The 23,652-nt window shown below is 36.4% G+C and overlaps 2 protein-coding genes across 2 annotated transcripts; both read left to right on the top strand.

Annotated features, from left to right (window-relative positions):
* Positions 1-1,582: 1,582 nt before the first annotated feature.
* On the top strand, positions 1,583-5,591 carry LOC113640570 (DELTA-actitoxin-Afr1e-like). The gene is made up of 4 exons (XM_027143099.2): positions 1,583-1,657; positions 2,278-2,319; positions 2,513-2,664; positions 4,860-5,591. Exons 1-4 carry the CDS (start codon positions 1,583-1,585, stop codon positions 5,269-5,271), a joined length of 681 nt encoding a protein of 226 aa, XP_026998900.1. The 3' UTR covers positions 5,272-5,591.
* A 9,068-nt stretch (positions 5,592-14,659) lies between these two features.
* On the top strand, positions 14,660-19,184 carry LOC125146031 (DELTA-sagatoxin-Srs1a-like). The gene is made up of 3 exons (XM_047821635.1): positions 14,660-14,677; positions 16,579-16,697; positions 18,562-19,184. Exons 1-3 carry the CDS (start codon positions 14,660-14,662, stop codon positions 18,956-18,958), a joined length of 534 nt encoding a protein of 177 aa, XP_047677591.1. The 3' UTR covers positions 18,959-19,184.
* Positions 19,185-23,652: the final 4,468 nt, after the last annotated feature.

Below are 23,652 nucleotides of genomic sequence, written 5' to 3' on the forward strand. Positions count from 1 at the left end.
GATTCAACCGAACTAAACAAGGCAGGTGTGAAAGCACCCTTATACTGTGTTTTGTTCTGGGGCACTCTCCCTCTGCCATGGGCCATGATGGTGTAAAATGTGTCTTAGGCCAAACAGTCATACAAGTAGATTTATTTTAGAAACGAAATAAACAACCAAAAACTACGGTAATGATTTGGGTTAGATGACGCAATATCTGTTACGCTGTTCTGAAATCCCTGTGCCTGCCTTCTAGATACACTGATTAATTCGGTACGGGAGAAGAGATAAAAGCCCGCCCACACTGTCTATTGATTGGTTGACTTAACGAAACAGGCCAATCAGAATGATCTCTGTCTTACATGCGCTTAATGACGCACACACGCAAGGTCTCTCGCTCCCCCCTCCCTCTCTGCCGTGCGCGCGCTACAAGGTTTGGAGCGCAGTCTCTGTCGCGCATGACAGAGACTCTACATACTCCCGCGCGCGCGCGCGCGCGCGGGGGTGTGTGTGTGTGTGTGTGTGTGTGTGTGTGTGTGTGTGTGTGTGTGTGTGTGTGTGTGTGTGTGTGTGAGAGAGAGAAAGAGAGAGAGAGAAAGAGAGAGAGAGAGAGAGAGAGAGAGAGAGAGAGAGAGAGAGAGATATTATGACTGGTGTTGTTTATTGTAAGTGTTTGGACTCCTTTATAAAAGCCATTTTTAGGGTCATGATTGAGGACAATGTCCCGTCCAGAGACAAGCTGTTTCGTGTTGAGGTTTTGTTCAAACTGACCATTGGGCATCAGCATTAGAATGTGGAAGCACTAAAACCAAGGCTGTGATCTTTGATAGCCTCCCAAATTGGTTCAATCCAACCACCTTTGAAAAAAGGAACCAGGGGCCTCTATTACTCAGATGTTTTCTGGCAGGGCCCCCAGGCAGTTCTCAGGGCCCCCAGTTTGAGAACCACTGGCACTAGACTACTTGTTCTGAGCAGGTGTTGTCAGTGAACAGGCTATAAAACTGTTGGCTAAGTTACAGACACTTATGAAAAACTTATGCTGATTATCTGGGAAACATCTCTAACAGCAGTCAAAATGTCATTGTTTGTGTCAAACAAGTTGTGAATTTCTTGCAACATTACAACAGGAGATCTTGACTTACTCTGTGCTCAAAATGATACTCGCAGCTCCAGTGGTTTTCTCTGTGGGTGAACGAGGATGATGCTGAATTCCAGGATTTGATTTTTTTTATTGGTTGTTACGTTAAATCTTATCCAGATACAATAGTGCTATTTTCTGATTGGCTATTGTGTAGCCTCTTTTTTTGTTTGGCTGATAAGTGTTAGGCTCATCTAAGAACTCCAGGGGAGACGCGCTTGGTTCCTGCTCGGTTCAACAGAGACAGCGGTGCAGACAGATACATTTTGGGCACTGTGGCATATTAAATATATGAAAAATAGTATGTTTTTCTGCGCGAGAAATACAATGTGTGGTGGGAGAGCGTGACAAAAGACCCAAATGAGTGACTGTCACTCTCAATGCGACACTTGACAGTCCTGCCTCGGTAATCTGTCAGTTTATCCTATGAGCTGAAGGACTGAATATTTCTGAGCACCATCTAGCATGTTTAACAACTGTGGGCATCGGTGTCGGTCAGCCTGTGCATGCTGCTGTAAGGAAAATGCCAGCAGGACAGAGGTAAGTGCTGTTAGCTCCTCTAACAACGAAACATGATCAATAAAACCACTGCATGATCTTTACATTGAAACTGATAAAATGTGGATTGAGGGATGAGGAAGATACAAAATAAATTCATGATTGATTTTACAAACTGTATAGTTTAATTGATTAGTGTGTTGTGCTTGTGCATTTTGACTGGGTGTCACAAATGGTGGTGAGTTGAACAAGCCTGCCCTCTTAACTTAAGGGCAGGACAGTCTTTAATGTCTGTTCAAAAAGTCATTATAGTCACTAATCTATAGATTTCACATTAAGATCTATTTTGAAACAAATCTAACAACATATTCATGGCAACACTCCCTCATATTGAAGCTATTTTCTTTTCAAACAGAACCTAAAAATGCATGATCTCAGGTGGATATTCCTTTTTCTCACAATAGCAGCTGGTAGATTATAAAAGGTGAATAAAAACAAACTTAGTGACATTCACAAATCTGGAGGACTTTTTGACCTTTTATGAATATCATTATAGAACAATTGGCGCATAAACATTTTTACGTGTACATGTGTAAACCAGTGTATAATTTATGTTCAATATTTATATATGAAGTGTAATTGCTCATTTTCTGATGTTATAGACGCAGTACATCTACGATCCAGTGAGTGTAATAGAGAAGGCTGTAAGTAATAACTGTATGAAAATGCTGACTCATTGTTTATGAGGCTTTATTTATTAATCTACAGTATTGTCTTAAGTTAAACAAGTAGTTAGCATACTGTACAATACTGTTTCAGTGAGAGTAAAAAACATTCATATTCTGTATAATATTAAAGTTAACAATAATTATTTGTGTGTGTTTTCTGCAAAACCAGGCAACCTACGGTGCAGTACAACCAATTATTGAGAATGGGGATTCATTGAGAGGCACCAACATTGACAGTATATCCAGCAGTATAGGCACCATAAGAAATGTCTCCATTCAAATTACCAATTTCACAGACAGGTACACCTTATCAAACCCAAGGTGAGTGAACATGATTTGAGTTTATATTCAATTGTAACCAGTACTGTAATACTTTGAATACAGTTTTTAGGTAAAAGTGCTGAAAGAGGAAAAAGTGACTGTCTTTAAGCTCTTTCGCCAAAGAACACCAAATTAATACAAAACAATTTGTTTAACAAATGTGTGTCAAAATGAATACAAAACAATTGACAATATTTATGAGAATAAATGTTTACTGTTTTAATATTCCATTGCCAATAAAAAATAAACTTGAATTTTAAAAATGGGTTCCCTGATCAAAAAAAATAGGGAATGTGTTGCTTCATGATGCTTTCCTTACCTCTTATTACAGATCACAATGTCATCCACAAAAATCATTGTCCGTGGAGATTCCTGTCTGACTTCATCTGTCACCCTGTCCATCACCATAGCAAACAAAAATAGACTTAAAGCCAATCCTGAATGTAGCTCCACGTCAACCTTGATCTCTGTCTGACCTACAGAACATCTAACTGCTGTCATAATCCTCTAATACTGTACATATGAACTACACTTACTGTTTTTACTTCTCTGCCACTCCTGACATCCTCAGTACATACAGTACCATAGCTCCTCTCTTGGCACCGTGTCATACGCTTTCTCTAAATCCACAAAGACGCAGTGCAGCTCCTTCTGACCATCTCTGTACTTTTCCATTAACATTCTCAGGGCAAAATTTGCATCAGTAGTGCTCTTTCTGGGCATGAAGCCATACTGCTTACAAATATGCACTTACTTTCTTAGCCTATCTGTCTATTTTCTTTAGTTTTCTACTGTAGTTTTGTGTTTTTCCTGTAAAACCAGGCAATAGTCAGTACTATTAACTCAGTATCACCTGTTACTGTATGGAGAATGGGTTTCATTGAGAGGCACCAACATTGACTGTATATCCCACAGTATAGGCACCATGAGGAATGTGTCCATTCAAATTACCAATTTCACAGACAGGTACACCTGTCAAACCCAAGGTGACTGAAAACAGTACAGTTAGATTTGTATTACCTCTAATACAGTTGAAATTACATCAAATAATTAATTCTAAATATAATGGGTTAAAAATAAAAATAAGGACATGTTCTGGAGACGTTTGTTTAAACGTTTGTTTTTATCCTCCATGTCAATGTTAAAACCGCTTTCTGCTAACGTCACACATGCACACTGAACACTCTCTCCGCACATATTGACAAGACCTGCCCGTTTCTGCTCATTGGCAACATGTTTGTTTTGATTTTTGTTTTGTTTTTGGCCCGACTCAGTTTTCTGAAGTATTTCTCAAAAATCAGAGACCCTGCCTTTAATGCACACTTAAGCAGGAGGCTGTGATGTCTGCATTTTTAATGTCTTTGACAATATATCAACTCTACTGCGGTTAAGATGATTGATCATGTTAGGATGATTAGAGTGATGTTTTTATGTCGAGATAATGAGAAAATGTAGTCGTGTTAACGATAAAACAAGAAAGAAATAATCAAATAATGCATGGCCTCTTACAACTTCCGTTGAACAAATATTAATCAAATAATCATATTTGAAAAATTATAAACATGACATTAATTTGTCTACATTTATATTAAACACTTTGTAACCGTAACACAGCATTGGTTAGTCTCGCGTAGCCAAATCACCAAACGGAAGTCTGACTGATATGTAAAGCAACCAATCACAGTTCGTCTTATTTTTCTTCATGTTTATTGGCATGAAAATATAAAGTCGATGTTTCTATAAAACAGATGCCATGCAATCACAGGTCATTCATTTAGTGCACATTTTTTTTATATGGCCTTCCTTAATCGAGGTAAGATTGCACAAAATAATCAACCTGGATCCGTAGTAAGCCATCCACATCATTCGGAAAATGCAGCGTTTATATGATCCTCATGAGTGCTCGTTGTCACAGTTTTAGACACTGCAGCATCCTTCTTCTATGAAGGAAGTTAAAGTGTCACGACCGCTTTCAGATCCAACCAATCAGATGACGAATGTGAAATATTTCTAATTTTGTTTGCCACATGCATCAGACATATTACAAGAACTTTTTTCATTATTCATCAGTCTTTCTTTGTTCATGGTTTTACAGTTTATTTGCATTATTATGCTTGAATTTTGAATGTAAAAATTTTGACTATTTTGACTATTTAATCTGATCAATTCTTATTACTTTATTATCTCTATACAAGGACCTACAGTAGCAGTGGATATTGTCTTAATCCTCCTCAGCCTACAGTAGCAAAAAAGACCAGTGAAACCTGCACCTTTACCAAAACACGCTCAACAGCACATGGTTGTGCTGGAGTCCTGGCATACAAGATCCTTAAAGATGAAGTGCACTTTGTCGGGGAACTTGTCATAATGTTTTCTGTGCCTTTTGACTACAATTTCTATGAAAACTATTTAGCTCTTGGAATTTATGAAAACCATGTTTCATGTAATTCTGATCTGTTTTTTGAAATGTATTACGAGAAAGGTCCATTCACCAGGGAAAGGGCTACAGGAAGTAAAGTCATGTATTCTGTGCAAGGAATTAGTGTGAAGGGAACAATGTCTCCTGCAGGCAAGGCAATAATGAAAGTTGATTTTCAAGATTTTTAAATACCAAAACTAGACAGACATGAGCAAAACACTACAGATTCAACATCAGGGGGCCAGTGAAGGATGATTGAATATGTCTATAAACTAATACTAAACTCTATAACAGTAATTTCTCTGTTGCAATGTTGAATATTTCCTCTCAGTCTATTTATTTCTATCTTACTGTACATTAACACTCTCATTAATCTCTCAGTGCAATACATTTGCCTTTTGTCAAAATGTGCTGATAAAATGCTAAACAAAGCAGATTCCAGATCAGGGGATCAGTCAAAGACGACAGAATTGTAATATGGTGATTATGAATAACAACTGACAATATGCCTATGAACTAATACATTACTACTACTATAAACTAATACTCTATTAATACTACTATTACTACTACTACTACTACTACTACTACTACTGCAGTCATTTCTCAATATATGCAATGCATAATAAACTATGATCAGAATACTTAACAGTTGTTTAAGTAGTTATTATTACTGTAACTGCAAACACTTGTGTTTTGATATGTATGTGAGAATCCAAACAAAACATGCTGCAGAACTGACACAAGATTCAGTTGTTTAAGTTGACACAAGAACAGTTGTTTGAGTATTTATTATTGCTGTGACTGCAAAAAAATTTAAACATGAACAACATACTGTAAGAATTAAAAAATGCATTGTGTAAAAATAAGACGATGATGTTGAAGATCTTAATAAAGAACAAGAAGTTTATTCCAGCATAGCAGTGACAAAATACATGACGTACTTTGGGTTCGTCGGAGTCGGTCAGAACACGAACCCAGAGCAAATCCTGCTCACACATTTTATACTGTTTTCCTCTTTGTAGTTTAAATGAGATTCTGCTTTGAATGTGTATTGAGCGTAAGATCTGAGTGTCTCTCAAATGGCTGGGTCACACCTTGTTATTTAGCTAGATGTCTTTAAATGTTAATCACGGTCAGAGAATCTTACCAGTCATCGAAACTTCACCTCAGGGTTTGGAGCAGAGACATTCAGAAACCATCACAGCCAATGGGAACGTCCCACATTGATAATTGAATTACCTGCAATTTGCCATTTCAATATGGTACACATACAGCATAACATAATGCATTGACAAAGAATGAGAAAGATGCATACCCAAACAACAGTTTTGAAAGTTACATCCCAAATCAGATCAGAATAGGCAATAACCAAATCACCACCATGCATTTGTTTAGTCAAAACAATATCTTTTCCCACAAGACCTTGTTGAGCTTTAATAATATGGTCGTCTTTTCTCTGCATTAGTGACATTAGCATATTATCCAACTTTGGTAACTCAAAATCTAATTCTGGGATATCTTCCACAAAACCTAGTTGTTCCTCTGGATTCAATGACAGTGTTTGTTGGGTGATATTCACATATGGGAAGTAATACCGTCCTATTGACCAAGCTGTATCTGGTGTTATACAAAATGAGGTATCGTTAATCTGACAAAGTGTCTGGTTATCATTAACAAAGACAGAAAAGTGATCGAGAGTTGTGGTGACACATGTCTTCCGGTTTGAAACTATTACTGTTGTAAAATTATTGTGGACATGCGTTAGATTGATTTCACAAGCCTCATAATTAGTGTGGGGTGCCCCACATAATGGTTGTTTTTTCAAGGCATCAAACTTGCAAATAAAAATGTAGTTTTGTCACAGCATTCTATGTCCAGTCCCTGCCATTCTCCTGATGGTAACTGTGTGATAAACCTAAAAGTCCTTAAAGTCCATTCTTTAATACATTCTTCTGTAATATTCCCAAATTGTCCATGCTTAGAATCCTTTCAAACAATTTTTCAAATCTTTTCCAATCCTTGAGATTATTTAATTGATGTTCTCTGAGGAGGTGATGAACTGGTTGCAACATCACTGTGATACCTCAGGAACACTGTTGTCAAGAAGACCTTATACATTCCTGTTATACTGTTCATCTGGATTTGGAGATCATGCTGTAAAGTTCACCAAAACCGGAACCTGGATCCATTGTAGATAAGCACTTTGGGACAGCGTTGGGCACTGCTGTCACAAGAGCTGCCTTCCTAGTCCATCCCCACATCTTTATTTCTTTTTGACCTGAAAAACACTTGAAAACATATTGAATTTATACCCCCCCCCTTTTTTTTAAACACAGCACACACAAAAACAGTACAAACACATACAAAATAAACTTGCCTATTTACATCGCCCTTATGACTGCCATCAGCTTTTTATGACATTCCCTGCCTAGGTTGTTGGTTTTTAGTTTTGTGGCTGAGCTTGTGACGTGAATCTTTGCCTAGTCTCTCCCTGTGAGCAGACCATGGGCCCTCATTTTGGTAATTCTTTACCAAAACGTCATCACTATTTTCAAATTTGTGAGGGTGTACATTCTGACTTTGCCAAATTTGTTGAGTAGTTTGGTGAAAAACAACAGGCAAGGTGTTACACAGATTCTTGAGCTCCTTTCTCAGTCTGTTTACTGTAGCCTGTAACTGGTTTAAATCTGTTTTGGCTCCTGATCTCTTAAGGGAAAATTTGCATTCCCTTGAATTATGTCCCTCTTTGCCACATGAATAACACACCAGAGGGTTATCAGGGTTACGAGGGGGTAAACTTTCCTTTCTACCTCCAGTAGTGTTGTTCTCTTTTTCCTGGGAAACCTGGCTGCCACTATTCTGGTAGGGCTTTCTAACACCTACCACTGATATAGCATGAGATTTCTTTGCATTGGTGTTATTGTTGTAAAATTGAGTCATTTTTTCAATGATATCCTTATATTCAGATAAGTGGGTTACAAACATTGTCACAGCAGAACGGGTGGGTGTATCACATTTGCTAAGCAAAGCAGATTTAAAACTGGCATCATCCTGTGTGTTGTCAGGATTGCCACTGAAAGTTTTGAATGCCTCCAATAATCGCTCTGAAAATGCTACTGGATGCTCTCCTTTCCTCATGTGCACATCAGATATCTTATCCCAGTTAATGGACATCACACCTAGGACTTCAAGCAGTGCCTGTTTCCTCTCTAACTTATTCCAGTTTTAGTTTTGACTTTCTGATTTAATGATCCAGTCAAAGTGTCAGGCAAACACACAATTAACAGCACACACGCATCACCATCTGTGAATTTGTAAATGTCTGCATATTGCTCCAGAACTTTAAGAAAATCTAATGGATCTTGTTTGGCAGGATCAAATTTACCAATACTTTTAATCACAGCTTCTAGCTCATTGGGTTTACCCTCTGACCATAGTAGAGGTCACTGGTTCCTCCGCTTCTTCATTAGCACGCATAGTCATAGTCAAGTGAACTGGAGCCATTGGCAACTTAACTGTACAGTATTGACTGCTGACTGACTGAGAAACTCTTTCTGAGTTCTCATCACTGTCTAACATGTCAGGAACTTGATTACTCCACATACCACATACAGATGTCTTACCGGTGCTAATTTCAGTTGTGCCATTTTTTAACAGGAATTGACAAGCAGACTTTGCTTCCTCTAAATCTTTGAACAATGCTTCCACAGATGAACTAAGCATGCTGTTGTTAGTTCTAAGGTGTACAATTTCATTCTGCATCCTAATCTTTTCTTCTTTCCAGATTATCTCACTAGTCTGGTAATCTCTTTTAGAGATTATCACATCATCTAGTCGAGATAGCAGTTGCTTATTTTCAGCCTTTAATGCATTTAAAGTCTTTCTAGTGACTTTATACGATGCATGAACTGCTTGCCGTGCATTGGAAATCTGTCCTTTTTTGTTCTTGGGCATTTTAGAATAATTTTCAAACTTAGAAATAGCCCACTCATACGGTTTATCCACGATGTTCTCTATTCCATCAAACATTCCCTGAGAACCGTGTTTAGCGATGTACTTAACTGTACTAGCTGTTCCGTTTTTAGAAACTCACAGCTTTCCTTAAATCTTAATCTTCAAACTTTACACAGTTTCTGTGACTACAGGCTGTCTAGTTAACCGTTAGTCTATCTATTCACAGCTCCAGTACTTCAGACACAAATGAGCAAAACAGCCACAATACGTTGGGCTTTTAAACTCAAAAGTCTCACTGCTTCGGACACAGACACACTCCGTCTGGCCTCGAGGTCAACTACAGTAACACTAAACACTCACAACTCTCAAACAGAAACACTCAGAAACACTCACCAACAGTAACAAACAGTAACACACAGACTCACAAACAGTTTAAAATGTAACACAGTCACAGTACGTCGGACAAAACCACAGTACGTCGGGGTTTTTTGTTATATTTTAAAATAGTCTTCTTAGCCACAGCACTTTTGGACTTAAAACATTAATTTAACACTATCACAGTACGTCGGACAAAACCACAGTACGTCGGGTTTTTTGCGTTAAAACCTAACTGTTTACTTAACCACAGTACATGGACTTAAAACGTAAGTTTAAAACACTGTTAGAGTCTGTCAGACAACACAACACTACCTCGGGTTATTGCTTTAAACTACAGAGCCGCGGTGCGTCGGGCTCTTTACACTATCGCTGTTTCAGTTACTTTAGAAACACTTTTATCTATAATTCAACTGCCACACTGCGTCGGGCTGATTCAGTTACTTTAGAATCTTAACAGAATTATAACAAACACACAACAAGTTTCAGTTACTTTAGAAACCTATCAGCTTAAGCACTTTGATTCAGTTACTTTAGAAACAACAATTCACATACAACTCTGTCACCACACTGCGTCGGGTTAATTCAGTTCCGTTAGAATCTCAAACAGAAATGTACAGAAAAGGCTTAACAACAATAATAACTCCTACTGCTTATGATCAGTAAACTATACTCTATGTTCTATTCTACACTAAAACATTAATTTCCTAGGTTTTTTTAAATGAAGGGGTTCCCTGAATAAAAAAAAAAAAACAGTGTAAAAGAAGAAAATACCACTTTTCTTACCTTTCCCCACTTTTTTTTTTGGAATCCGCTCCTGGCTGGCTCGCCAATGTAAGAAATAAAAAATGCGTTGTGTAAAAATAAGACAATGATGTTGAAGATCTTAATAAAGAACAAGAAGTTTATTCCAGTATAGCAGTGACAAAATACATGGCATACTTTGGGTTCGTCGGAGTCGGTCAGAACACGAACCCAGAGCAAATCCTGCTCACGCATTTTATACTGTTTTCCTCTTTGTAGTTTAAATGAGATTCTGCTTTGAATGTGTATTGAGCGTAAGATCTGAGTGTCTCCCAAATGGCTGGGTCACACCTTGTTATTTAGCCAGATGACTTTAAATGTTAATAACAGTGACGTATACCTTGTCTTGTTATTGTTACAATTGTTATCAGTCAAATAGTCCCTTTAAATGGTAATCGCGGTCACCACGGTCACGCAGACCTTGGCTTGGTATTGTTACAGTTATCAACCAAATTGTCACTTTAAATGGTAATCACGGCCACGTAAACCCTTCGTTCATGGTGATCCTTGATGTCCTGCTGCCATTCCCATATTTATAAATAAATCAAGTTTATACGTTTAGAGTCCTAAATGTATTACCTCATGATACTTGAACCTTTTTAGGAATGAGCTCTTTTAGATGTGTACCTTGGAGTGGAATTTGGGTGCAATTTCTGTAATTTCTTACGTATGTATGTGAGAATGCAAACAGAACATGCTGCAGGACTGACACTTGAGTCATTCAAGAGATTCAAGGTTCAAATTCTCCATTTTTTAAAGTTTTCATTGTTTTAACTCAAAGGATCTCAGCTCTGGTACTTGTGCATCCTTTATCCTGCACATTTGATTTCTCTGCTCTTAATGCTTTCTTCAAGGAGGTCTCGGTACGCTTGTTTGGTCCGCTTTTGGTGCACACCAGAGTTCGATTGCTGCATTCTCACCTGCCCAAACGAACCGCACCAAATGAGCAATCGAACTCTGGTACGATTCAAACGAACTAAACAAGGCAGGTGTGAAAACACCCCAAGGAGGTCTCGGTACGCTTGTTTGGTCCGATTTTGGTGCACACCAGAGTTCGATTGCTGCATTCTCACCTGCCCAAACGAACCGCACCAAATGAGCAATCGAACTCTGGTATGATTCAACCGAACTAAACAAGGCAGGTGTGAAAACACCCCAAGGAGGTCTCGGTACGCTTGTTTGGTCCGCTTTTGGTGCACACCAGAGTTCGATTGCTGCATTCTCACCTGCCCAAACGAACTGCACCAAATGAGCAATCGAACTCTGGTACTGTACGATTCAACCGAACTAAACAAGGCAGGTGTTCAAAGGTTCAAATTCTCCATTTTTAAAAGTTTTCATTATTTTAACTCAAAGGTTATCGGCCCTGTATGCCTTATCCTGCACATTTGAGTGATTTCTCTGTTCTCAATGCTTCTAATTCTGCTGATGCACTGATTAACATTGCTTCTTAAGTCTAACTGGTTTGTGTTAGAGCCTGAAACAGGAGTTTATCCAGATCCAACAACACCGTACATGTATCAACTGTCATCATTTCTTTCTCATTTGCAGTTAAACAAACTATTTCAAATGAAAGTTTTTCAGAAAATGTCTTCTGGATCAGAAAAATCTTATTTACACTTGTCTTACCTAAAGGACATCTTTTTAAACTTTTTAAAGCCTTTCTCTGGAACGGAGCAAAAGTGATGATTTATTCTAAACCGAGCAGGATGTATCATTTAGAGTTCAGCCTGAGGAGTGACAAAATAGTTCCATCAGAACATGAGTAAGGAAAAAACATCAGGGGCCTCATTTATAAAGCATGCGTACGCACAAAATGGGGCTGAAAACGTATGTACGCCAGTTCCCACGCAAAGGTTGTGATCTATAAAAACAAACTTGACGAGAGAATGTGTGCACCTATAAGCAAACTTTGAGCTTCAAACCACAAGTTTATGCGGCATTTGAAAGAAATAAGCAGGTTATTATTATTATTATTATTATTATTATTATTATTATTATTATTATTATTATTATTATTATTATTATTATTAATATAACTAAAAGTATGCTCTGATTATTTAATAATAACTAGACAAATTCCACAGTGAGTAAAGGTGAAGAAAAGACTACAGGCAGCATTTCACTTTGTCAGGTTGGAAATCCCTCATTTACATATTGTAGCCTGTCTGAATATGAATTTCTGAGCTTTGTAGGAAATAATTATATGTAAAGTTAAATTCTGCCCTCTAGTGGATCATATGCCCATTGCACACTCTTGGTGAACGTGCGTGTTTTGCTACATAAAATATAATGTGGGTTATGAGTTTATGTTAGTGTGCAAAACATTCCTTTTCTATTGTATGTTTAGTTTTGAACCTGATGGTCTAAAATCAGTGCGTACAAAACTTTAAATCAAAAGTATTGACATGACTAAAATCTTCAACCCTATTCTGTAGATAATGAAATTAACATCACTAAAATGCTTGCTGCAGTTTAACCAAGAAAAAGAGTTTTAGACTCACAGTTAAAATAAACAAATACACTCAATGATCACTTTATTAGGAACTTTCATGTAGTCAGCCAATCATGTGGCAGTGGAAAAATGTCTAACATCTTGTAAATACAGGTCTAGAGCTTCAGTTACTGTTTAACTCAAATAACAAAATGGAGTAAATGTGACAGTGGCATGGCTTTTGATTCTTACTTCTGAAATATATAAATAAATTACAGTACGTTGTAGATTGTTTCACTTTGGTCATCGGTGTAGATGGTCATCGGGGCTTTACAACAGCTTCCCTCTATAAGAATCAAACACTAAAAAGGAAACACTTTTTCAAAGTAAATTTATGCTTCAGTTTTGACCCAGAAGATATGTCATCACATAACTTTTATGTTTGTCTAAATTATGTTTAAGTTTGTCTAAATTATGTCTTTACTCATGTTCCATTTCTCTGTCTTTTTTTGTCCCTTTTGGCATGCCATTTGCCTTATATAGTCAATACTTCCTGTAACTTTTTTTATCCTACTGTGTTTGTTTTGGAATCTTATTTCTCTGTATGTTTGCTGGTGGATGCTTGAATGTCCTCCAGGATCGATCGATCAATCAATCAATCAATCAATCAATCAATCAATCAATCAATCAATCAATCAATCAATCAATCAATCAATCAATCAATCAATCAATCAAGTAAGTAAGTAACCCTTCAGGGAGAAGTTACTGGAGGCTCCATGCTCGCTCCACAACAGCTTCATCTATTTTGCCCCCAGGACGTTCAACCCTGTCCATCACCTTCCCCCTCTTCCATCTACTCCCGACCTTTAAAAAAAAAAATCTACAGCTCACTACACACTTCTTCATGGCACACAAGACACTTTAACTGTCAGTAAAAATCTGACACTGTTGCACTTTATACATTACAGTCTTTTGCACTACTGTCATACTGTTGCTATATGTCTTGCACCTTACAAATGTCTTCATACTCAGTACTCAGTTTACATACATTTGGATGAATATCCACACCTTACAAATTCACTGTTTACATTGACTCAGATGTTTATTCATTCAGATTTATATATATTCACTGTATTTTATATATTCACTATATATTTTATTTATTTCTATTATCTATAAAAAAATTATATTGCAATAACTGTTCATATTGTTATACAAACTCTCTACATTGTATTGCTAATTTAAACGCTTCATTCGAGAAACAGTATATTGATTCGTCTGTATATCTGACCATATGGTGGTATTGACAATAAAGAACCTTGAACCTTGAAGTAAATATCTATCTATCTATCTATCTATCTATCTATCTATCTATCTATCTATCTATCTATCTATCTATCTATCTATCTATCTATCTATCTATCTATCTATCTATCCTAGTTAATAAGTCACACCTGATGTGTATATATATATATATATATATATATATATATATATATATATATATATATATATATATATATATATATATATATATATATGTGTGTGTGTGTGTGTTTGTGTGTGTGTGTGTGTGTGTGTGTGTGTGTGTGTGTGTGTGTGTGTGTGTGTGTATAAATTATTGCATAAAGCTTACATAAAAAATATACATATACACATATATACATATGCCACCCTAAAATAGGGCTAGAACCGCCCCTGCATTAGTCTAATCAGACTGGTTGAAGATGTAATTTGTAGTTAGTAATTAAAACTATGTATAGTTATAGAACTAGTTATAATATCAGAGGTGAATCCAGAAGAACATTATTTTATTTTATCAGGAAACAACACAAAAATTGTCAGAAAGCGCTTAAGAGCGAGGCACACTTTCCTGACCGCTCTGCAAACAGTAGCCTTACTAATACTGTATGTTCTGCATCCCCGATGTTATACACAAAACTACAATTTGCAAAGAAACGTAAGTCAACGCAAAGCATCTGCTTGGATGTAAGAGCACAGCCACGATGGCTGAAGTTTCTGATGTAAGGATGGATGAGATTATGGATGTATCTTGTTGACTGTAAAGAAAAACGGTACCGCTCAAATAAAAATGCATAGGGATATGAAAAAAAAATCCACTCTGGGCCTCAAAATCCTCTCCCAATGTGAATGTAACTCCTTACGAATTAATACAGCCTCTTCATCAACAGGATCGTTTATAAAAGGACGTGGCATTTTATTCCCTTTGATTCTCTCTGTGTAACTGAAATGTGTTCAATGAACTAACTCTGTTACTGTTACCATATGGTGCGTTTGTCCGTTACTTTTTTAAATTAATTAATTTTGGCTGAAGTGTAGCGTACAGCCTAACCTGTTTACAGCAGTGACGCATTGTAGGATTGGTGAATGCCAACCACTGTAAACACGAAGAAGATGCACTGTGGGTGTGTTTCCATTTATTTAAGTTGTACAGTATGTCCACTTTAGTTGAGCATAAAAACAAAAACTTTTAGTCAAATGTAACCTGTGTCTTTCTGGTTCGAAGGTCTTATCCATTAATGGGAACATTAAAATACGTTCTTTAAAAACAGTAACTCTGGGTTTACCGAAGAAAACCTGCTCCCGACCAGGTTAGGTTCACAGAGTAAATTACTATGGTAACTCTCTTTCAGAAATGGGCTTAATTTAACCTGCTTTCTCGGGATTAACCTACCTCCCTTTCTGAAACGGAAAACTCAGAGTTTCCCTCATTTCAGGGTTAACATACTCAGTGTTTTCACTTAAAGGCAGGGTCTACGATTTTTGAGAAATGCTTCAGGAAACGGAGTCGGGCCGATAATAAACAAAAATCAAAACAAAAATCAAAACAAACGTGTAGCGGGGCTTGTCTACAGGTATATGCACAGACAGAGTGTTCAGTGTGACATTAGCAGAAAGCGGTTTTAGCATAGACATGGAGGATAAAAACAAAGAAAGTGATATGCTTTGTTTCACAGAACTAATATATGCCGTCCTTTGCATGATTATGCTTGTGTGTCATTTTTGCTTGTTTGTTTATCTGCAATTGTATTGTTCTTCCCTCCAGCTATGATAAAGACAAATTTCTTTCCATTATTTGCCTGGGTTATGTATGTATGTGTGGGCAGCGCTATCAATACACGGGTGGGACCCATGCGGGTTAGGGACGTGTTTGTTTTGGTGATTTGAAATGTCGACATTGGCTTTCAAAAATCGGAGACCCTACCTTTAACCTCCTTTCTGAAACAGGCCCCTGGTGCACAACCAACCAGGAAAAGCTAACGCCCTACTCCTCGCTCGTTTGACATCCGGGTCTTTATAGCTGGTCAGAAACACCAGATTGGCTCTTGGAGTGGTGTGTGAACTGATAACTGGTGGATGAATCATCCAAAGACAGGACCTTCAAGCAGCAAGAGAGAGAGAAAACTACGCGAGACGTACTGTAACAAATCCTCAGTAATCTGTCAGTTTATCCTACGATCTGAAGGACTGAATATTTCTGAGTACCAACTAGCATGTTTAACAGTTGTGGTCGTAGGTGTCAGCCAGCCTGTGCATGCTGCTGTAAGGAAAATGCCAACAGGACAGAGATAAGTGCTGTTAGCTCTTCTAATAATGAAATATGATCAACAAAATCGCTGCATGATCTTTACAGTACATTGAAACTAATAAATTGTGAATTGTGGGATGATTAAGATACAAAATAATTCATGATTGGTTTTATGAACTGTATGGTTTAATTTATTAATGTGTTGTGTTTGTCCATTTGAATTGAAACAAATCTAACAACAAATTCATGGCAACACTCCCTCATATTGAAGCTCTTTATTTTGCAAACTCCTTACTTTGCAAATATGATCTCGCAAACAGAACCTAAAAATGCATGATCTCAGCTGGATATTCCCATTTTTCATGAATTTTTCAGAATGGGGAGTCATTGAGAGGCAACAACATTGACAGTATATCCCGCAGTATAGGCACCATAAGAAATGTCTCCATTCAAATAACCAATTTCACAGACAGGTACACCTTATCAAACCCAAGGTAAGTGAACATGATTTGATTTTATATTATATTTTATAACCAGCACAGTTAGACTTGTAAGAACATGTTCTAGAGGTGGCAAAAGCGCAGTGAAGCAACATCATCACTTTCACTTTGATCAGGGACTCTGGTGCTTGACAACTTCCACATAAATCTACACTTAAGAAGGAAGCTGTGATGTCTGCATTTTTAACGTCTTAGACAATAGATCAACCCTACTGCAGTTAATCCAGATGCTGTTTTTGAAAGCATGTGCATGGGCACGACTTTTAGGTAAAAGCGCTGAAAGAGGAAAAAGTGACTGTCTTTAAGCTTCTACACCAAAGAACACCAAATTAATACAAAACAATATTTGTTTAACAAATTCGTGACAAAACGAATATAAAATAATTGGCAATATTTATGAGAATAAAGGCTTAGTGTTTTAATATTTCATTGCAAATAAAAATAAACTTGAATTTTAAAAATGTGTTCCCTGATCAAAGAAAAAAGGGAATGCGTTCCTTCATGATGCTCTCCTTACCTCTCATTACAGATCACAATGTTATCCACAAAAATCATTGTCTGATTCCTGTCTGACTTCATCTGTCACCCTGTCTATCACCATAGCAAACAAAAAGGGATCTAACGCCGATCCCTATGTAGCTCCACCTCCATCTTGAACTCTGTTTGACCTATAGAACATCTAACTGCTGTCATACTCCTCCAATACATATCATGAACTACATTGATGTACTTCAGTGGCACCCCTGACATCCTCATACAGTACCATAGCTCCTCTCTTGGCACCCTGTTATACTCTTTCTCTAAATCCACAAAGACGCAGTGCAGCTCCAAAATTTGCATCAGTAGTGCTCTTTCTGGGCATCAAGCCATACTGCTGCTTACAAATATCCACTTCCTTTCTTAGTCTGTCTGTCTGTCTATCTCTCTATCTATCTTTTGTAGTTTTCTACTGTAGTTTTGTGTTTTAGTCAGTACTGCTAGCTCAGCATCACCTCTTATTGAGAATGGGTTGTCATTGAGAGACACCAACATTGACAATATATCCTGCAGTATAGGCACCATGAGAAATGTGTCACAGACACACCAATTACCAATTTCACAGACAGGTACATCTTATCAAACCCAAGGTGAGTGAAAATGATTTCAGTTTATATTATATTTTACAGACTTGTAATATCTCTAATACAGTTTAAATTACAACAAATAATTAATTCCAAAATATAATGGGTTAAAAATAAAAATGCTTCATTTTTTGACATTAAATAAATAAAAAATGACTTTGTTTTACTTCTCTGTGTATCTTTTTATGTTTCTTCGTTTGTTTGATGGACTACAACCAATCACAGTTCGTCTTGGTCGGCGTCATGTTTATTGGCGAGAAAAGTCAGTGTTTCTATAAAAAGAAAGTTGATGTTTCTATAAAAACAGACGCCGTGCAACCTCAGGTCGCGCATTTTCTTTACATGGCCTTCCATAATCGATTTAAGGCTGCACAAAATGATCAACCTGGATCCGTCATAATCCATCCACATCATTCGGAAAATGCAGCAATTTTCGGAAAATTATGATCCTCATAAGTGCTCGTTATCACAGTTGTAGACACTGCAGCATCCTTCTTCTATGAGGGAAGTCAAACGTCACTATGGCTTTCAGATCCAACCAATCAGATGACGACTGTGAAATATTTCTAATTTTGTTTGCCACATGCATCAGACATATTACAATAACTTTTTTCATTAGTCTGTCTTTCTTTGTTCATGGTTTTACAATTTATTTACACTATTATGCTAGATTTTGACTGTAATAATTTGACTATTTAATCTGATCAATTCTTATTACTTTATTATCTCTATACTAGGACCTACACTAGCAGTGGATATTGTCATAATCCTCCTCAGCCTACAGTAGCAAGAAAGACCAGTGAAACCTGCACCTTTACCAAAACACACTCAACGGCACATGGTTGTGTTGGAGTCCTGGTATACAAGATCCTTAAAGATGAAGAGAACTTTGTTGGGGAACTTGTCCTAATGTTTTCTGTGCCTTTTGACTACAATTTCTATGAAAACTATTTAGCTCTTGGAATTTATGAAAACCATGTTTCATGTAATTCTGATCTGTTTTCTGAAATGTATTACGCGAAAGGTACATTTACCAGGGAAAAGGCTACAGGAAGTGAAGTCATGTATTCTGGACAAGGAATTTGTGTGAAGGGAACAATGTCTCCTGCAGGCAAGGCAATAATGAAAAGTTGATTTTCAAGATTTTTAAACATCAAAACTAGTCAGACATGAGCAAAACGCAGCACATTCAACATCAGGGGGCCAGTGACGGATGAATATGTCTATAAACTAATACACTCCTATACTAAACTCTATAACAGTAATTTCTCTGTTGCAATGTTGAATATTTCCTGTCAGTCTATTTATTTCTATCTTACTGTACATTAACATTCTCATTAATCTCTCAGTGCAATACATTTGTCTGTTGTCAAAATGTGCTGATAAAATGCTAAACAAAGCAGTTTCAAGATCAGGGGATCAGTCAAGGACGACAGGATTGGAATATGGTGATTATGAATAACAACTGATAATATGCCTATGAACTAATACACTACTACTATTATGAACTAAATACTACTACTACTACTACTACTACTACTGCAGTCATTTCTCAATATATGCAATGCATAATAAACTATGATCAGAATACTTAACAGTTGTTTAAGTATTTATTATTACTGTAACTGCAAACACTTGTGTGTTGATATGTATGTGAGAATGCAAACAAAACATGCTGCAGAACTGACACAAGATTCATTCAAGAGATTCAAGGTCAAATTCTCCATTTTTAAAAGTTTTCATTATTTTAACTATGGTGACTACACAGTAATAATGAATAAAATGTATAAGGTGTCCAAATAAATTTGGGTTTCACTTTATATCAAGTATATACAATATATACACAGATGCTCATACACAACCTGTTAAGTTTGCAAAAAGTATACAGAAATTTCAAATACAATAATAACTGATCCTTTTAGAATGACTTCAGCCATGTCTCTTCTTTGCTTATTAAGTGTTTCTTGTGATGGGTCAATTTCAAACATTTGTGGAATGTTTGGGAAATCTTTCACTGTCCTCTTGGCCATCTGTACAGATAGCATAACTCTTATACAGTAAAAATACAATGCGTGTTTCCATAATAGTCGATTTATTGAAAAATCTTAAAAAAATCAACAAAAAGACATTTCTCCCAAATAAGTGTTTTAGTATATGTTTTAGGACATCAGTGATGTGTGTTCTGAGTTTGGTGACAGTACAGTGTATTACAGTAAAGCTATTGATTTTTTATTATTATGAAAAATCATAAAAGATCAACAAAAAGACATTTCCCCAAAATAAATGTTTTACTATATGTATTAGGACAGTATTACAGAAAAGTTATTGAATATAATTTCCATAATAGTCAATTTATTGATTTTTTTATATTATGAAAAATCATACAAAATCAACAAAAAGACATTTCTCCCAAAATAAGTGTTTTAGTATATCAATTAGGACATCAGTGATCTGTGATCTGAGTTTGGTGACAGTACAGTGTATTACAGTAAAGTTATTGACTGTTTTTTGTATTTGCTTTTCGGGGTTTGCACTTTGCAGACGGTCCCTTGGAATCTGTGTCTTCGGTGTTCGCACATAGAGAATTATGTATTTTGTCCAACGCAGAGGAAAGCTGATATTGAGGAAAATTAGGTTGTAGCTGCATTGTAGCTGCCTCTCTGAATTACTACAATAAAAATGTGGTGTTATTCGTGTAGTAACACTCTTTAGCTCAGGAGCTATTGACTCGGGAAAATTGAATCTGTGAATATGAGGCCAACTTTACTTAAGTAACTTTACTTAAGTCTCCCTGTGTGTGATCTCAGCCACCCTAAAACTATAAGTATAATTTTTACTTTTATAAATCAACAAAAAAATTACGTTAAAATGCAGGACATGTCGTCGATGGGAAAGAAAATTATTTATCAGTTTGATCCAAGAGCGATTTCTTTTTTTACTTTTCTTTTATTCCATACTATTACACGCGTGTGTTGTAGTCTGTTAAAAGTGCGTCTTCAGCTGTCTGCTTTATTTGAACGGAAAAGCACAGGTACGCGCAGAGTGCACGCGCAGTCAGAGCTGGAGGCGTTTATCTATAACGTTAATCGGCGGAAAGACGCAAAGACGGCAACCAAAAGCAGTGAAATTTCACTATTCTTATTACCAGAGTTGTCATATAATATATAATATAGAACTCTTCTTGTTTTAAATTCTCACTGAGGGCTAAGCCCGTCTAAAGATGAAATCCTAGAACCGCCCCTGATGTCAACCCAAAAAACACGAAGTGCTTAATTTAATTAACATTAATTTTGTCATTTGTAAAATATCACAGTAATTTTGAGTTGTGTTCAAGGACAGAGCTGGAATCTCCCTACAGTTTGTGATATGGCCTTGGTGATACACTTGGTATACATTATATTTCTATAAGTATTGGGTCACCTGACCTTTCCTGCTATATGTGGTTGTTTTCTGGTCTCTATATATATATACATATACTATATATATATGTGTGTGTGTGTGTGTGTGTGTGTGTGTGTGTGTGTATATATATATATATAAAACAGCGACTTTTTACTTAAATTCATGTCAGAGCCCATACTTCTTTACTTTAACTTGAGTAAAAGAGTGTAGTCACTACTTCTACTTTTACTGGAGTGTTTTAAAAAATGAGTATCTGTACTTCTACTTGAGTAAAGGATGTGTGTACTTTTGCCACCTCTGATGACAGCAGTGAGATGTTCTGTAGGTCAGACAGAGTTCAAGATGGAGGTGGAGCTACATTAGGGATCGGCTTTAAGTCCCTTATTGTTTGCTATGGTGATAGACAGGGTGACAGATGAAGTCAGACAGGAATTTCCATGGACAATGATTTTTGTGGATGACATTGTGATCTGTAATGAGAGGTAAGGAGAGCATCATGAAGGAACGCATTCCCTTTTTTCTTTGATCAGGGAACACATTTTTAAAATTCAAGTTTATTTTTATTTGCAATGGAATATTAAAACGTTAAGCTTTTCTTCTTATAAATATTGTCAATTATTTTGTATGTGTTTTGTCACGCATTTGTTAAATAAATATTGTTTTGTATTAATTTGGTGTTCTTTGGTGTAGAAGCTTAAAGACAGTCACTTTTTCCTCTTTCAGCGCTTTTACCTAAAAGTCGTGCCCATGCACATGCTTTCAAAAACAGCATCTGGATTAACTGCAGTAGGGTTGATATATTGTCTAAGACATATAAAAGCAGACATCACAGCTTCCTTCTTAAGTGTGCATTCATGTGGAAGTCACCAGAGTCCGTAAACAAAGTAAAAGTGATGATGCTGCTTTACTGCTTTTTTGCCACCTCTAGAACATGTCCTTATGTCGAGATTACAAGCAAATCTGTAATAATGCATGTCCTACTAAGACTTCCCTAGCGATAAGAAAAAATCATCAAAGATTATTTTATTACAAAAAATGACAACTAATAAATTAATTTACGCTGAACAATGCGAACTGTGATTGGTTGCTTTACTTGTCAGTTATCAGTGATGTGTGTTCTGAGTTTGGTGACAGTACAGTGTATTACAGTAAAGTTAATTTATTGTATTAATAGTCAATTTATTGATTTTTTTATATTATGAAAAATCATAAAAGATCAACAAAAAGACATTTCCCCAAAATAAATGTTTTACTATATGTATTAGGACAGTATTACAGAAAAGTTATTGAATATAATTTCCATAATAGTCAATTTATTGATTTTTTTATATTATGAAAAATCATACAAAATCAACAAAAAGACATTTCTCCCAAATAAGTGTTTTAGTATATGTATTAGGACATCAGTGATGTGTGTTCTGAGTTTGGTGACAGTACAGTATATTACAGTAAAGCTATTGATTTTTTAAAATTATAAGAAAAACATAAAAAAAAAAAAAAAAAACATTTCCCCAAAATAAGTGTTGTAGTACATCAACTAGGACATCAGTGATGTGTGAGTTGAATTTGGTGACAGTACTACAGTAAAGTTATTGACTGTTTTTATAGTATTTTATAGTATTCGCTTTTCAGGTTTTGCACTTTGCAGACGATTCCTTGGAATCTGTTTCTCAATTGTCTGCACATAGAGACTTGTGTATTTTGTCCACCGTGGAGGAAAGCCGATTTTGAGAAAAATTTATTTTTAACTGCCTCTCGATAAAAAAAGAGACGTTGGTGGAGTAACACCCTTTAGTTCAGGAGCTACTGACTCGGGAAACTCGAATCTGTGAATATGAGGCCAACTTTACTTAAGTCACAGGGGGGCTGAAGCCACCCTAAAAAATGGCTAGAACCGCCCCTGGTTGACACAATTCGCAACGCATTCGCCAGGAATCCTTTTTGACGCTGATTATTTCAAACATCTCCCTCATATACTCTATGGCCATGTGTGTTCAGGAATGTCCTCGTTGTTAGTTATTTTAACATCGGTGACTCCCTCTGAATTAACATTAGCCATTCCTTTTGCAAGCGTGCTGCTCATTGTTAGCTCCGCTATCCTTACTCTATGACTGATAGCCAGTAAATAATACAGTACACCAGTCACATGGTGAAAAAGCCACAAAATGATAGGATGATAGGCTGGAAACAGCGCTCAATGAGAAGAAATAATACTAAAAGTAACGAGTTCATTTTGAAAATGTAAGAAGTAAAAAGTACAATTATTTGTGTAAAAATGTAATGAGTAAAAGTAAAAAGTTGTCCGTAAAATAAATAGTGGAGTAAAGTACTGATACCAGAAAAATTTACTTAAGTACAGTAACGAAGTATTTTACTCCGTTACTTCCAACTCTGGCTGTCATACTCATCTAATACATATCATGAAC

Source organism: Tachysurus fulvidraco, chromosome 12 (assembly GCF_022655615.1).
Source record: "Tachysurus fulvidraco isolate hzauxx_2018 chromosome 12, HZAU_PFXX_2.0, whole genome shotgun sequence".
NCBI lineage: Eukaryota > Metazoa > Chordata > Actinopteri > Siluriformes > Bagridae > Tachysurus > Tachysurus fulvidraco.

What these genes read in the sequence shown, in the direction of transcription:
- LOC113640570 (XM_027143099.2), top strand. Translation starts at nt 1,583, where the DNA reads ATGTTTAACAACTGTGGGCATCGGTGTCGGTCAGCCTGTGCATGCTGC. An exon ending in AAAATGCCAGCAGGACAGAG is followed by an intron (nt 1,658 to 2,277) that starts GTAAGTGCTGTT and finishes CTGATGTTATAG; the next exon opens with ACGCAGTACATCTACGATCC. An exon ending in TGAGTGTAATAGAGAAGGCT is followed by an intron (nt 2,320 to 2,512) that starts GTAAGTAATAAC and finishes CTGCAAAACCAG; the next exon opens with GCAACCTACGGTGCAGTACA.
- LOC125146031 (XM_047821635.1), top strand. An exon ending in TACACCTTATCAAACCCAAG is followed by an intron (nt 16,698 to 18,561) that starts GTAAGTGAACAT and finishes TCTCTATACTAG; the next exon opens with GACCTACACTAGCAGTGGAT.